At 42.2% G+C, this 17,348-nt stretch overlaps 1 protein-coding gene across 1 annotated transcript in view; it reads right to left on the reverse strand.

The window, feature by feature from the left end:
• Positions 1–17,348, reverse strand: part of ARHGEF4 (Rho guanine nucleotide exchange factor 4) — a 213,718-nt gene that overhangs the window by 183,892 nt on the left and 12,478 nt on the right. Inside the window, exon 2 of the mRNA XM_017728791.1 lies at positions 15,257–15,292. Within this exon, the coding sequence (XP_017584280.1) occupies positions 15,257–15,292 (36 nt within the window). The remainder of the gene's footprint in view (positions 1–15,256; positions 15,293–17,348) is intronic.

Consider the following 17,348-nt stretch of genomic DNA (forward strand, 5'->3'; position numbering starts at 1 on the left):
TTCTGCCAGCTATCTCCCACGTTTGTCCCAATCATCAGACACCAGTCACATAAACTAAGAGGCATCAGGGGTATGTAAATGTCAAGCTCCCAGTCAAAAACTGCAAAGAAGGCAACAAGTGGCAGAATGCCTACATCTCTGGGAGGACATACCTCCTCTCAGTTCAATGAAAGGTCTTTATCAAAACTTGGGAAGTAACAAACATTCAGGTTTAACATGAGTGGTATCTCTGGAGGGAGAGGAATTTGTCATAACTAAGAGGATTCTGCTACCTTTGTGACAGATGAATACAGTGGTGTAGCTTCTCATTTACAACATGAGACATGAAAACCTTGAAATAATATTTCAATTGCAACCATCATCAAGCTCCGGCTTCTCTGAATTCCGATTCACTTCCACAGTAAGAACTGCTGTTAGTGCAGTAGAGACCTCATTGACTTTAGCTGAATTCGGCCTCAACATGAGATGGAAGAGCAAATCTCTCTCCCCAGAGAAAGTAACAGTATAAATAAAAGGGAAACCGAATGAGAGAAACTGCAAAAGGGAAAGCATGAAAAGAAAAAACACAATTAGACTGAGATTAGTCATTAGGGGGTGCTCAGAACTGCTACTTGTCTCAGTTTGAAAAACACTGAATCTTTTGTTTCAGTCTTCAGTGATTATCTATAATATGTAACAGCAAAAGCACATATCATGGCCACAGGGAGTGGGGGATATGGTAGTGCAGATGGATACCAAGTCTTGTAACTGAGTAGCTCCTTCTTTCATCACAAGGAAAGGCAAAGTAAGTACTTATCACAAGTAGTTTTGCTCCATTCCCTATACTCTTCATGTATGACTACACCAGGAAGCAGCTGTTACTTGTTTTCACTTGTGATCCCACAATAGTTTTTCACCATAGGCTTTTTATATCTAGAAGTGGCTCCAAAGTGGGTCCACACAATTCATAAAGAGAGGAGATGCAGTGCTAAGTAAAAAGCTGCTGACTCCTCTGCTCTTCCCACCTTAGACTGCACAAAGCATACCAGATCTGCAACTAATGGAGCTCAGGGATAAACTGATTGCAAACACATCATTCAGAGGCATTACTGGATTTTTAAAGCTTAGTCTTTTGCTAATTCAGGAACACAAATAACTAATTGTACTGTGTCTAGCTCAGATTACATCTGAGAATGGATCTTGGGGCAATTGGGAAAGAACGCTGCCTTTGCTTTTATTGTGGGAAGCATTCCCTAGGCATAATGCCATTGGAAATGGCTGAAGGGGATTGCATCTGGTTAGGGAGGAAGTTACAAGCATAATAATTAGCATCGAATTAGCTGCTCTCTCATCCTGAGCCAGGCAAGTCCATCACATTCCTTTTCCCAGCTGCCCTCTGGTGGAAGGTTCTGCAGAACAGCCCCGAGCAGGAAAATCTTGTTGCTCTTTGTGTATGGTCAACTTGGGACTTAGGCCAGAAAGAATCAAATTAGGATCAACAATCCCTGAGCAGACACCCTTTGCCCAGAGGCAGGAGAGCTTTGTGAGGCTGAGCTAGAGTGGTTGACACCCCTCTAGCACAGCAGCTCTCTTTATGTGAGCTGACAAGGGGGTTTCAGCACTTGCTGTATTTATGTCCAGTACTTCTAAAACTTACCAGGATCATATTTGCAGTGCCCTAAAGTAAGGTCTCAGTATTACTCAGAAAGGGGCTCTCTAGCTGTAATTTCTATAATAATTAAACAGAATTTTTCTTACTGCCTTCTCTCTGAGTTTGGCTACATGCTGGTACGATTTCATCTTCAGAGAGACCAATGAAATCTTTAATTGGGCAGCTCCATGCTTGTGCCTACACTCGAGTCACTTGCCAGTCCATCCCCAGCTTCTGCACACAGGTGATGGTTGTGGGGCCATGTCTAAGGAAGACCACAAAAGCTCAATACACAACAGAGGAAATGACAAAAACCAGGATAGAAACACTGTCCAGGGGCATGCCAGGTCTGCAGGCAAAAGTCATGGCCACGCAAAGTGAAGGGATGAGTGTTCAGGACAGCAAGGACAGGTAAGCAAGCAATAGGCTCAAACTTGGCACACAAATGTTTGAGGGGCTGGGCTGTGTGGGGCAGTAAGTCATTTTCTGTCTCCTCATTTTATGATTCTACACGTTTTCACTCCACTAGAAACATGAGAGAAAAACACCAACAACACCTCCCTGCCCCTTCTTCCACCCCTCACCAAAGAAAAAAGAGCCGAGACCAAGCAAGACAGAGGAAAAAACCCAGCAGTGAGGGGACAGCTCAAATGGCACTCAGCATGGCAGGAGGAATCACAGACTCACTGTGAGAAGGGGTCCTTCAGTGGGATCTCCCTGCTCCAAGTCCCCTGCCCATCACCACATCGCGCTGGAACCAGGATGAACCCTGGTGCATCCTCCCAGGGTGGACCCAGCCAGAGCAGCCCTTTGGCAGGGTCTGCCCTGCCCCTCTACCTCCCTGGAGAAACACCCAAGAGATTGGTGGGAACTAAGTGCCTTGTTTTTGCTGTGCAAAGCAAAAGGAAAAAAATGTGACACTTTGTTGGCCTGTCTCAGGATGTGGCTCCAGTCTTGGTTCTTTAAGTGCTGTAGATGGGAGAGCATTGTAAGCCCGTGGGTGTGGGAATAGTCTTGGGGTGCTCAGTGAGGAGCTGTCACTGTAGTGTGCTACCATGGTGCTGCCAGAGGTGCTGTGCTCCTGGAGAAATTACTGGGGCCAAGACCTGGACCAGGTTTTAGAGCCTGTGGCTTTGCAGCAGCGGGGATAGAAGCTTGGGCCAGAGTTTTACCCAGGGAATGAGATTTGCGTCTGTCAAAATGATCTCGTATCCTCCTGCTTAGCCAAGGGACAGGTGGTTGGAGGACTCTAGTATATCTTTTATCATAGGTGCATCTTAGAAATGGGGCATTATGCTGTATGTGTCTATTGGGGGACAGAAGGACTGCCAGAATAAAGAGGCAGGTCAGTGTTTAGTTTTGAAGATGGAGAGCCTGGTTCGCACTTCTGTCATCCATCACCAGCAGCACCACAGCTCCTGTCCTGTGTCCTGGTGGTGCCCTGTCCCCCTGCACCACCACAAAGCCCTGAACTGTGCTGGGAACTGGGGTACTAAAACTCGCTTACACACCTACACAAAAATGTATAGAAGTAGCGCCACATCTCCTCCCTTTACGAATGGTATGGAGACACTTTGGCATCGAGACATAAAATGCTTACAGTGAAAAACTATTGAGGATCACCAGTAAAAAGTAACACAGTCCTTATGTGTTCACACAGTCCCATACAACTGGACAGGTGGAGGCATGTGAAGCTGAGAGGTCAGGCACGGCTTGGGAAGTGGGAGAGTGAGATGTGGGCTGCAGCACCCTCTGTACTGTTGGCCACTCTCCAGCCACTTCCCACCACACCGGTTTATGTGCATGATTAGTGTTCTTGCAGCCTTTGAACGCAGGAGAGATAATGAGTTCAAAACTCTGCATTAGATCACAATCTCTTCCATGAATCCCCCAGCTACACACACAACATCCCTGGGTCACCTGACTGCCCTTCCTGCACAGACAGAGCTGATAACACACAGAGCCACTTTCCTTGCAGGAACCACTTGTGTCACCTGCATTCTGGATCAGTAGGGACACTCTCTGCACTTGGCCTGACTCGCTTTAACAGAGGGGGAGAGCAAATTCCAAGCCATATTCTTGGGGCCTTCTCTCAACTGAACATGAGCAGCTCCACACTGACCTGGCCCCACCATCCAATAGCACTGGTGCTTAACTGTCTCTGGACCTTTAACCATTCCCTGGGTGCTTCCACACTCATCTCCCCAAACACATGGAGCCTAGCTGGGGGCTGTGGGTAGGGCTTTGTTTTCTTGCCCATGTGGTTTACAGAGCTGCCTTTCTTTGCTCCTTTGCATTTGCAGGCACTGGGCATCCTTGGGGTTATGAGTGGTATGGGAGTTTCAATGAGAAAGATTTATATTAGAGATAAAAGAATCCTGTTTGACATCACAGACTCTGATGATGATTTTCAGCAGTATTTCTTCATGATTTAAGTTGTACTTGGACACTTTTCATACAGAATGGATTTCTCATTCATTACTTTCATAAAGGATTTCAATAAATATCTCTTGAGATTTAAAACACATATGCAAGTTTATCAGTGAAGACATAAATCCTGTATTTGTCTGCCATGCCTTCTACCTGACTACAGGTGGGGTGAGGATGTCAGATTTGGTTCTTTAAAAAGCTTTACTATGAGGTGATAAAGGCACTTAGTGGTTTGTATTATTTCAGTTTTTCATATTGGTATGATGTGGAAAGGTTTCAGGTAAGCTGTACCTAGACATTGACACAAGCCTTTTTAAATCTACACACATATTCTGTAACATATCAACAAAATTCCCAGATACATAAAGACTTTAGACCACAAGCAAGGCAAGAGCACCAAGAATGGAAAGCATATTTTTCGCCACATGTTTTCAGCAGAATCAAAGGGCAGGACTCAGTTTCCCTTCAGTCCTTGGGAGCACAAAGGACCCTGCTTTGCAAGTTGAGCAATAAAACAGCCTCCAGTCCCACACTCACAGCACCACCACAATGAGCCCTTCATTAGTCGCCACTTCCCGTCAAACTGTTAAAGGGGACACAGGTTTACCAAACAGCTAATCCTTGATAATGAAAGGTTTCCAACAAAGCTGCCTTTCCAGGGAGTCTGGGCACTTTCACATTAGCAAGAAGTGAATAGACAAAGTGGTTCAGGAAACATGCCAAACAGTAGCTCATGCATTGAAACACAAAGACCTGCAGTCTTCAGGGAGCTAAAGAAAAATTACAGTAGTGTTTTGAGTTGTTTCTTGTCATCATAATTACTTTCTTCTTCACTTTCTTTCATATTATTTAATGAATAGTCTTCCAACTACAGAATACATGCACACTTTTCTCTTAAATTTCATTTGCAAATACAAATCAGTTTCTGCAGTACTTTATCCCACTCTCCATATGAGCCAGATTCCCTCTTTTTGCTGTGGGCCTCTTCTGGACATATGCCACTTTTCTTACTATCAGTCCCTATGCAACTGTAACACCATTGACTGCCACCCCTTCATTTCTTCAGGGTTTTGTTTAAATTTGGTGTTTAACAAGCCAACAATTGGATCTTTTCCTTCTGGGGTCTATTTTAAGGTGGTCTTGTTTAGTCAGATGCAATTAGGCATTTAAGATCCAAGAAAAGTATTTTCCCTTTAGAATTGTAAGAGCAATGCATATTTGGATTTAGGTAAAGAATGTCAGGATTAACATCAAAGCATGAAATATAAGGGTTATGGAAACAGTTTTTCTTTTTGACAGAAGGTCATGACAAAACAAATTCAGGGCGGCTGAAGAACCAGTTCACAAGGACAGAGGAGCTGTAGGGCAGACAAGTTTGAGTATGGAAGCACAAGCTGTGTATAATCCTGAGTGCACAGTGGAGCCCTGGGAGGGACTGTGCTACTCTTGGTCACCTTTTCTGCAACTGGTCAAGAGAGCAGGAGGAGAGCACAGCTTGTGTGTGTTGTACAGTGTCATAAAAGACAGCAACATGCAGGAAGCAGTACTAGCCATTCCTGACTTACCCAAATATCCCTTCATTTTTTCTCTCCAAGGGCATATGAAGGTGCTGTTGGCTTCACTGGGAGCACCTGTCCCTCATTTTTGTGTGCATGGTGGGACAGAGAAGGGGAGCTTGTTGGAAAGAAGATAACTGATATAACTCAGCACTGAAAACCCTTGAGACAGAACTAGGCTGACACCTGATGGTTCAAGTTCAAGTCAGAGGATGGTTACGCTACTGCTCATGCTGGTTGCTGACAGACAATTACACTTCCCATGGCAGTCACTTTAAAGAAGGGGCTTTTATGTCGACACCCATCTGGGTCTAACCAGTTTATATTCCAGCAGAATTAGGCAGATCACGAGCTGACCTCCCGGAGTCCCTGGCTGTGCTGCCAGAGGAGTTTCCTCCAATGTCTGGGTGCCAGCAGCCAGCAGAGGGCAAGCTGCCCCCACTCCATTTCCTTCAAAAATATCTGAGCAAATACATTTTTGGACTGAGCTAGGTCTGGGGGATGACACTAACCCACCAGTGCTGGGAAAGAAAGATGAACCACACATCAAGTGCCTCTCCAAATCGGGCTTCTGGAATAACTATTTCAACCAAAATAGTCCGTTATCTTTCAAAAAAACATTCTTGTGAGACAAAGATAACAAACCTCATTTCTTATTTTCTAAACTAAGTTCCTAGGTCTTGCAGTGAAAAGGTACTGATGAAACCTGCTTGAAGCTACAGGTACTGGAGGTCTGTGATCTCTGTATGATGGACAAGAGGTTTTTGTGCTGAGTGAGCAGCTGTAACATGGTGCTAGTGAGGACATGAGGCTTTGCCAGAAGCGCAGCTACTTTTCCAAGAAAGCTCCAGCTTGTGGGGCAGGTGACGCAGGTGAAAGCCTGCTTTTATAGCAGTTTCTTGACCTCTGGGCAGAATTGGACCCACTGCCTTGCTGAGTATTTCCCAGACATGCAGAGAACAGAGAACCGGCAACAGAGAACAGCCAGGGGAGTGCACCACAATGGCATCCAACCCGCCACTTCGGAGATGCTCGACTGTTTTGTACCCTGTCCATCTCTGAGAGGGTCAACCTTATCAGCAACCACAAATGCATAAATGCATGTCTGCTTCCCCTTAGCACACCCATCTTTTTCCCAGAGCCTTATCAACTCCTCAGGTGAGCCTCACAAACTCAGCTGAGATGCAGAGAAGCTGCTGAACCCTCTCCTTGTGGCCTCCTTCTGCAAAGTGCTTGGGACTCATGTGCTGGAAACTAGCTGGCTCTTTTCGGCTCTACATCCCTTTCACTCCCACCCATCACCATGGAAATAGTGAAATGTCTCTACTTCATGACAGAGATGTACAAAATTGCATTAGTGCTTTGACTGGAAATACTGCAGAGAGAAAATCGGGTAGCTCAGGCTGCTTGAGAACAACCCACATTCCAACCAAGATGAGTATATCCTTGCCTTAAAAGTCCAAGGCAAATAAGCGAGACTTGGGTCTCAATTCTTTGACAAGATTTTCTATTTACAGGGGGAGCACATAAATCACTTTGAAGACGTAGGGACTATGAGCAAAGAATGTGAAATAAGGCTTACTAACAGAGCAGTGTGATTCCTACAGCCCTTACAGCTATCTGAAGTTGACCATTTGCCATACTGGAGTCCTCTCTTCTTTGTTTATTTGTCACAGTAAAGTAATTGAACCAAAAAAGTTATATCATTTTCTCTCTTGGACTAAATGAATGGATAATCCTCATTTGCATTTGGCAGGCTAACACAGACCATTCACAAGTCTTGACAGATATTGCATATAATGGTCTCTGTTCTGTTCAGCTCCACTGTCCAAATGTTGAAAGCGTCTCTACACATTACACTCTTTTAGTAAAAGACAAAAGCTAAACTGTAATTGAAGTTTCACATCTATGCAGCATCTCTGTGCTCTGCTAAACAATAGCTTGTTCCCCAAGAGACAGAACTGATGAAGCCTGGTTTCCTACAGACTTTTGCCCCCTAATATATCCTTTCTCACCACATTAGCTCTGTTCTCACCCATAAATGCTGACTGACCAGTTGGGGCTTGCCAATAAAAACACTCATTCGGAGAGTTCCCTTGGTAAGAGCACTAATTTGAATATTCCTGGATTACTTAACTGCCAGTTTTTATAAACTTGCAAAAAACTTTGATACTCTTCTACCTCTCTTTGCAGTTTGGTTAAAAACTGTCAATAATTTCAAAAGGTATATGCAGCAATACAGACAGACATAGACCTCTCAACTGCCTCATTTCATTTGGAACGAAGTTAAAACTTACTAAAAAGTGATTCTTCAAGTTCTTTGGGACTGTAAAAGATGGTCCTTTGCCATTTCAGTAGTCAGAGTGTTAACTCTGATACTGGGTACAGTTGCATTCCCCCACTGCCCATTTTGGGATAGTCAGGACTCCCAATAACCCATTCCTTTCACAGATGTGATGGCAGCAGAGGTTAAGTTTCCATGGATTGGGATGCACATAAGAACAGAAACACATCCATGCCTTCCAAGGATGAATATTTTGATAAAAACTATTCCAACGCTGTATGGGAAAAGAAAATCCTACTAAACTCTGAGCACCCAAACAATTTCAGTAAGTGTCAATAAATGACTGGGAAGTTTGTGACAGCAGAAATTGGTGTATAATGTTCTGTAAAGTGTGTGTGTGGTGAAGGCTGGGCAGTGGCCATTTCCAGTACATAATACTTTGATCTAGGTGTTGGAGGGAGAGAGCACTGTATTCTTAGGGATTCTCTTTGTCAAATGGTTGAGGGACTTAACTTTATACACCTTCATATATTTTCTGCAGTGTCTACTGCAAGACCTCAGTCTGAATTTATTTTTCACACAAATATGCTGCAGACATCAGCAAGTAATGAAGAAACATCAACAAGGTATAAAAAGTATGAGTATGCCACCAGATACAGGCTTATTGCAGACTTCCAGGTTAGTGCTGCAAAGTGGTGACATCAAATGGTAATGAAAAGTCTCAACAATGAAATAGATCTAGGGCTTCTGAATTACTTTCTATCCTTCAAAATATTTTCATCTGGATGGTGATGATTAAGCTTTGTTTCCTGATGTATCTCCTGCTGTACACTAAACCAGAAGTCTTTAATGGACTGTAAATCTGTGTTTGGAAAGCAGATTCCCCATTCTCTTTGCAACATAGACAGTGTGAATAATTATATAGATGGTAACTGCAACATTCTTGCTACAAACAAGCAAATATAGTATGAAATGTGTGCTTTAGCAATTCATACTTCATAGGTTGAGCTCAGGTTTTTCTTACTATAATTTGAGGTGCCTCCTATATTTTTACATGCTGTCTATGGTACAAAGTCTCAGAAAATGTTTCTCCAGGAAAACCTGGTGAAAATAGTAGTTTAATAGCTTCATATATGTAACTTTAAAAGCAGTATAACCTGCAGATTATGGATTTTAATTATGATCCTGAATTTACAATGAGATACTCCAGTGGCAACTGAGTGGGTATGAAATTATTCATCAATTTCACCTAACCAAGAAATTTCTAGTATTTAATTCCTCACTGTTCTGAATGCAATTCCTCTTCCCTGAATGCAAATCATAGACCAATTTTAGTTTTATTTTAGAGGGAAACTGAAGCTGATAATCTTGAGTCACTGGGTCAACAGGTAGAAAATGTAGGATCCACATACAGTGCAGTCACACTCCTCAGTATTCTGACTTGCCATCTAAATTCAAAACTAGTGGACAAATTCTGATTTGAAATCATACTGGATCAGGTAAAGCACCTGATGGGAGCACAAATTCCCAAGGGATCTTTCACTCTGTCACGTGAAAAGAAGATAGGAACTGAGTCCAAGCAATGAGAAACAAAATACTTTGGTGTCCCAGACTAGCACAGCACTGAGGGGGTGAGGGATCTTTAAGCCATGTGCTTTGCCCCCACTGAGGCAAATGGAAAGATGAACAAGTTGCACCTTGCTACAGCTCCAAGCTCCACTCTTGCTACAAACCCTAGAGTGAGAAAATCACCACCATAAGCAGGCATCTACCAGGAAGAAAGCATCCTTCTGAGCATCCCAGCACTCTCTACCTCTATGGTGCCTAGCACAGCCACAAACAAACATGTCAACGCTGATGTGAAGTGCGGATATTGAAATGCATGTTACTCCCATGCTGAACCAGGAGGAGCTCCTGGGCCAAGGTCACCCTAAACAGGAGCTCTTGTTTGCATAAGTGGCAACAAGGGGGAACAGGTCACAGCTGACTGAAGGAATCCAGAGCAGCAATGTGTGAAGGGAGTAGCTCTATGTTGCCCTCAGGCAAACCCCTTGTCCTCACTGGCCACAAGCCCAGCAGTTTACAACCAGTTTGTATAGAAAGTGATTCTCTGCACCAGGCAGGCAAAGAGGACACTGCACAGAAACAGTTATAAGAAAAAGGAGGCTGCAGTGACACAAGCTCAAATGTCATGCTGTAAACAGGGGCTTACTGTTGAACACATCTACCTTTTATCTACTACTTCAAATGGATGCCAAGGAGAAGTCTGAGTCAGTCTAAACTGACAATAGCTATAGGAAATAATATTGTGGATTTCTTTCAATCTTTGGGATCTATTCATTCCTAAAATAAAGGATAGAAAATATATGAGTATTAGGTTATCTGCATTCAGTTTCTTGTTCTGTCTTAGACTTGCTGAATGACCTTGAACAAATAATTCACTGTATTCACCCCTCACTCTCCTTTCTACCTCATGAAAAGATACTGGAAGACTGAATGCATGGAGAAGGCACTCAGACACCATGGTGATAAGTTCTATACAAAAAAAGCCCACAACTCTATACAAAAAAGTACAGGCATATTTAAAGGAAAAAATAATGCTGTCCTGACTCTCTACAAACTATGTGCTTTTCTGACTTTTGAGAAAAGCATATCGTTTATAGAGTGTCAGGACAGAACTGTCTTTTGGGTTTTGTTCTCTATCATAAAAAATTGCTAAGCAACAAATGCTTTTTTGTCATTCTCTTTTCCTTCTTTTCAAAGGACATGGTCATCTTCTAAGTGCTTCTAAGTTTACATTGAAAGCTAAATCAAGTTATCAGAAAGCTACAGGTGAATTTATTACATACCAATGTCATGTTAAAATTAAGTTTGACCAATGAAACTACCTCATTCTCTTGACCGCAGAGCAAATACCTGAGATGTATAATCATTGCATGCAACAATTCCACCTGTTGTGAGCTGAGAAGCACAAACCATCACTGTACTCTTTCTACAATAGCCTTTGAAGTACCAGGATGAAAACAAGTTCTAACTACGGACAAATGAGCCCAGATTCTATCTTTGTTTGTCGATCTTGCACTGACGGCAAACAGAGAATAACCAACACTACACTTCATCAGTTGAGGAGACAATACTTGGCACAACTTCAAAATGGAAAGCAACAAGGATCTGTAGCATCTTTGTTATCATAATTCAGGTTACAAACACACAAGGCATTATTTAGTGGGCCTTTTTACTAGTATTTAATCAAAGACAGTATCTGGTAATGCAAGACAAGAGCTTGTCTCTATCTACTAGAAACATATTTCATTTATAATGGGAAATGCTGACTTTTGCACTGACAGTTGACACAGCCCACTGCCTGGGGGCAAAGATTACCGAAAATGCTTTCTGACCAGTCCTTTTAAAGATAAGTACACAACAGTGTAAGGGTACGTAACAGCATGTACACAATATACCTGCTACGAAAGTCTGGCTTTACATACAATTCTGGATGCTGGAGTTTTATTACTTCCAGACTGTAATATACTAAAGTTTTTTTATGGAATCCTGTAATAAAATGAGGTCCATGTGAGTTCAGGGACTGTAGCTATCTCCAATATGAACAGAATCACTTGTTCAAACCTACACTACAACAGTCTGAAGTCTGCAGACAGCCACTGACCTTCAGTTGCTCTGAGAATCCCCATAGCCCAAAATACCAGCCATTACTTCACATCTATTTGAGGGAGGGATTTTTAAAAATGCAAGTATAACACCATTGCCAAACTTTTCTTGATCTTTCAAAATTTTATTCAACACCCATGAATTCCAAAGGATATTTCATTTGCTACACTGAATATATGAACTCGTGCTCCGCACCTGCCACTTGTGGAGGTCAGTCCTACATTCATTTAGTCTTCATGACCACACTGACATGGCACTTTACAAAAAGCCTTTCACAGTTAACCTCTGTGTTCTCCTTCCACATTTGCTGCCAGGACAGAAACGCATACTTTTTCTCCACTGAAAAAACATGCTTGAAACAAATGTAGGGTTCTCATGTTCAACATAATATATTCTCAGACATCGTTATGAGATCTTTCTTTTCTATCACTTGGAACGTCTGTGCAGCTTGTAGGCATAGTCAGCATAATGAAGAATGCAGAAGGAAAAATGTGAGTGTAATCTGATTAAATTTTACTTGCCAAACACATAAGATGGCTTCAGGGGCATTTCATGTCTCTTTGGAGATTTTTCATACAGTGTTTCACAAAGAGGTCACTGCTCTTTAACCTATAGGCTGTCACTGCAGCCCCAAGAGAACTCTGGTTCCCTAAACACTCACTACATCCTAAAGCACAAGTGGAAAGGAGATACAGGGCAGATATTCCTGCTACATCAGATCGATTTGCTGGCGATTGATGTGAGCAGTTTGGTCCCAACTTACTTTGCTCCATCAGCAGCAATAGCTAGAAACACATTCCATTCAGTATTTGCCTCTAGCACTGCAGAGATTGCTACAGGGTAATGTAGATATAAATGGGACAGGAAGGTTCTGCCAAGTAGAGGAATGGGAACCGTAGGGTCTGGGTTAAGATTTCCTTTGTAGTACACTGATAATATTCTCTAACCATGACATAGTGTTAGTCCTTCACATCATCCTTTAAGTATGTCTCGGGTGTGTTGAAGACAGCTGAAAGACAAACTGGATGTAAATGTCATTGGTTCCAAACTTATTACAAAACCATGTCTCAGGGATCTCCTTTTAGTACCAAACAAAGCCCTTTTACAGGCAATAGGTAAAACACTAACTAGTGCCAGAGGGCTGACAAAACCAAAAAAAAGTACTTCCTGACAAAAAGGATGGCATGTGGAGTCACTCTTCTGCAGTGCCAGGGACAGCTCCCTCTCTGTCGGCTGAGGAACTGTCTCTCCCTTGTCCACTTTCACTTTAACCCCTTAATGACACCTGAACTTTCTCTGGCAGTCAGGCAGGTCCATTGTGTCACATGCCTTGTTCAGGAAGATGGGGAGCTGACAGGAAACCCCCTTGCTAAAAAAAAACCAGTTAACGCCAGCTTGTCATTTTTCACATCCCTGTCATCATCTCTCTGGTATGTATTAGCAGACAGGACCAGATTGCTGACAACGGTCACAGTGCTGAGTGCTGAGCTAGTCCTTGGAGATGCGGGCTGAATCATCAGCACCTGACAAACCGCAGCCCATTCTGTGAGATGAACCAAGACAAACCAAAGCAAGGTTCTGACCAGGTGTGGCCTAGGTATTGTTCTATCAATACTGAATAGTGCCATCCACTACAAGAGCATTCAGTACAAGGCCAGAAGCAGAGAGCAGGTCTGCTCCCCGTGCAGCAGCAGCTCCTCCCTCAGTGCTAAGGACAGGGGAAGAATAGATGCTCACCTTCACTGACTTAGTAACCTCTGCCGTACTCTGACTTGCATGGCTGACTGTACTCCTATTCAGACAGAAGTGTCTGGACTGGATTTAGTGATGCCTTAAATACAAGCTGAGAAGAGACAAGCAGGATAAAGCTTGAGAGCTACTGACTTTCAATCTCCTTATTACAAACAGGAAGTTGGACACTGAATTACTACCCATCAGCTGCAAGGTCGATTCTTCTGCTAATGTAGACAGTTTATAACACAGTGCAGTTTCTGCTCTTTGGAAAGGATTTGGACTGACCAGTGTCATGGAGATAGGAATGCAATTACTCTGTGCCAAATGCCTTTCTTTTACCCTTCTGCCGCTTAGCTCCACCTGTCCACTCCCCTCTTTTGAGACCTCTGACCTTGCCTTTTTGACCTGTAATCTCTGCTGTGGTTGTTAATGTTATATTTATAATCAAAGTAACCAAATCAAACTAACCAAACAATTCCTTCCGTAACTCTTTTTTATCAGTCTATGTACCTCGACTCTACTGCTCCTAATAAATTCAAGTGTTTAGACTTGTATATTCATTTCACAGTTCTTTACTGCTGTATTAGTGACTGAATACAGCCTTAAATGGACAATTCACATTTAAAAGGAGAGACTTTGTTTTGGTTTTTACCAAACTCACTTTAGGGTAATGGGCAGGTATTGTGCCACACAAACCTCACTGGCCTCCTCTCTTGTGTTAAAGAGGAATTGGGTATGCTCTGAGCAGTGCACACCAGCAAGCAGGCATTTGTGCCATGTTTTTATATTTCTATGAGTCTCCCTGTTCATTTACTTTTGAATAGCATAGAATATGAAATCATAGCTCTCCCCTTCCATGTAAGAGGTCAGACAGGTCACCTACAGCTGTGCAAAAAATGTCCTTTGGTCACAGGAAACCAAGGCTTAGTGCAACCTGCCTGAGTCAAATACAACTAATGCTTCAATTGCCACAGCTTGCAATCATTAAAAGTATCCCAGATATTAAAAGCACACAAGTGGTATAAACAAAAATCTGGCAGTGAGGAAATCAGCTTCTTTCAAAAGACTGTTTTGACATCTGACGACAAACTATTCAGATCCTGAATGGGAAGCTCATTTCCATCCCAGCACTCTGTCCTCTTGAAAGCCTGGAATGGGGGTGGAGAGGAGGTACAGGCAAGAGACTGAAAAGTGACACACAGGGGGAGTAACCTTCCAGAGATAATCAATGGCTTCGCAATGAGCAGCCGACTCTACTGAATATTGATTAGCCAGTGCTGGCAGGCTCTGCTCCGGGGAGGTCAGCACTCCTGCCAGCTGCCTTGTGTGAACACAAAGGGGGCCTCAGCAAAAGGCAAATTGTAAATGGTAGGTTTTATATGAGAGGCACCATTCAGGCCCTCAGTAGAAGAAAAAAACCCAGAAATATGGTCACTGCACGAGCAAGCAGAAAGCAGCAGCAGCAGTATTGCTAACTTTTGTTATTACACTTTGCAATTCCAGTTTACCTTAATAAACTTGTTTTAAAGATTATCACTTGCAAATATGCATGATATTATGAGTTGCCCCAGGTTTCTCTTCCCTAATGATTTCACAGACATATGAAATAGGGTGCTTTCACAGACATCTGCACTCAGAAGCTTTGCCCAGTGTTACACCTCAGTACATGCCAGGTATGAGTACACATTTCAAGGTGATACCATACGCTGGCCTAGGCCAGCTCTGAGCACACCTCATGCACTTGAAGCAGAACAGCTGTGTGTTAGTACTCCATCTCTCTCACAGCACAATCTGTTCTTACTGTCCCATTCAGTAATGAAGATTTTAGCTTTTTAGTATTTTTTTGAATATAAGTAGTTAGATGATAATTCTATTATTACATCCATTGGTAGATATATATAGAACTTATGCAGCTGAGGAAATTAGCTGTTAGTGACTAAAAGGATATCCTACCTTTTTAGAAGCAGCCAGTCTTTTCTCATAGGCTTTCTGTGGAAAGAGAAATTGTGACAGTCAGGGAAAAGAGACCTGGAAACTGTTCTTTAAAACAAACAAACAACCAGACAAAAAAAAAAAAAAAAAAAAAAAAAAAAAAATAAAAAAAAAAAAAACAAAAAAAGTGATGGATTTGGATAGCTTTAGATTTCCTATTGCTTATCTCTCATTGACTGCACAGAAATAAGTAAAAAAAAAAAAAAAAAGGAAAAAATAATTAAAAGAAATAGAAGAAAAGAAAAAAAGTTCCAGTTTCTTCCTGGTGTAACTCATCTGACTTCAGTGGGGTTGTCCCAGAGCAGATTCGTCCCTCTATCTTTGCCAAAAAGAAAACAACAGGAGCCAGCCAAAGGCATCTGCTTTTGCATTTCCTCAGTGAATCTGTTCATTATACTCTCTTGATAGAGAAGTTGTAAACAAAGACACTTCATGATGCTGCATCGTGCTGTCCATAATTACACTGTATGTGCTTCATCAGCAGACATGCTTCAGGGCACACTGCAAAAGCTTTTTATGTATTCAGGACTCTTTCTGAGAGGGTGGGTTAAACAACGAGAGAGAAAAGGAAAACCTAACTTAACCTAACCAGTTACTTAGAGAGGAGCTCAGTACAAGAGGGAGGAGAGGAAACTATCTACATATGCTGCAAAAAAAAGATGGGAGCAGAATTCCTGCCTAGCAGTACCCCAGTTAGAAAGTATGCTTTAATATTCTCTCCATTTCTCTTTAAGATCACACACCCTCTAAAACCATAGTCATGTTATGTGTTGCTACCACACGAAAACCTCAGTCTGGAAGGGGATTCAGAAGAATGTTTTAAAAGAAAAAGTTCCGTTTGGAAGCTCTCTGAGGCTAACTTTATATAAATGGCCAACCATGCTCTGACTTCATAGTGATATAAGTCAGGAGTAACTCCCTAACTTGTGAGCATTAGAAAACTGCAGTGTCAGATCATAAATGAGTCCTAAACTCTTTCTTGCTTAGCAGATCAGCTTCAAGTGCTTGGCAGTACATGGTGCAAGTCATTCTCTGGGAAAAAAAATCTGTTTATCTTGTAAGAATATATTAACACTGTCTTGGATGTAATTAAGTCCAGTAGAATATAACATTTCTGCTGAGAACTTTGCTTGTAGAAGTCCAGAATCTGCCACCAGAATGTGTGTAATCCACACACCATATAGAGGTATTTGTGTCTGAAAAGGAGAACTTGGAAAAAAGAAATTCTTTAAGATAATCAACACCCAGGTGGGCAGGGGAGGTAGGCATTCAAGGGCTGGAAGCTGAGACAGGTCTGGAAAGAGAAGCACAGACAGTGGTAGCAACCAAAGGTGAACATAGGTTGGTGCACAGACAGTGTTGTGGTAAATTCTACCTTGTACTACCTATATGCACATATAACCTATGCTGCTGCGAAATCACAATCTTAGGTTTGCTTGGGTTTCAATAGAAGTGATTTTTGGAAGTGAAAAGAGGTAATAGAAGTTGACCTATATCAAAATACACTAAAAATGGCACTTAATGTCAAATTGCTTTGAATCCTAGATTTCACTGCGGACTATGGAACAAAACAGTTTCAAAGTGCATACATCAAGATTGCATTTGGATAGTTTAACAGCAAACTGAAAGATTTCTAAACTGTGCAATCCTAGTTCTAAAAATTTATTCCATATCCAAAGTTTGCCTCTATTATTGTCAGTTACAATAGACACCATAAAATGAAAAATTCAGGCAGCTCTTTTCTGAATGCTTGTTATATAAAGATAATTGTCAGGCTCGTGTCACTTGAAAAATGTTCACAGGTGAGTAATTATAGCTAAACAGTAGCACCTGCCTCTAGAAAGGGTTGGACATCCACGTTTTCTTAGCCACCACTCAAGTGACAGTGGATGCAATATATTAGGGAGCAGCCAGTGACAACAGCATACATGTGACAGGGAAAGTAACCTACCCATTCCTAACTAGAAAAGCCAGAAACTCTGCCTCCCTTGGGCCCCAGGGTTTAGCATCTTACATACAGAGTATATCCCAAGAATTGTCTAAGAGGAGCTGG

Source organism: Corvus brachyrhynchos, unplaced genomic scaffold (genome assembly GCF_000691975.1).
Source record: "Corvus brachyrhynchos isolate BGI_N302 unplaced genomic scaffold, ASM69197v1 scaffold223, whole genome shotgun sequence".
Classification (NCBI taxonomy): Eukaryota; Metazoa; Chordata; class Aves; order Passeriformes; family Corvidae; genus Corvus; species Corvus brachyrhynchos.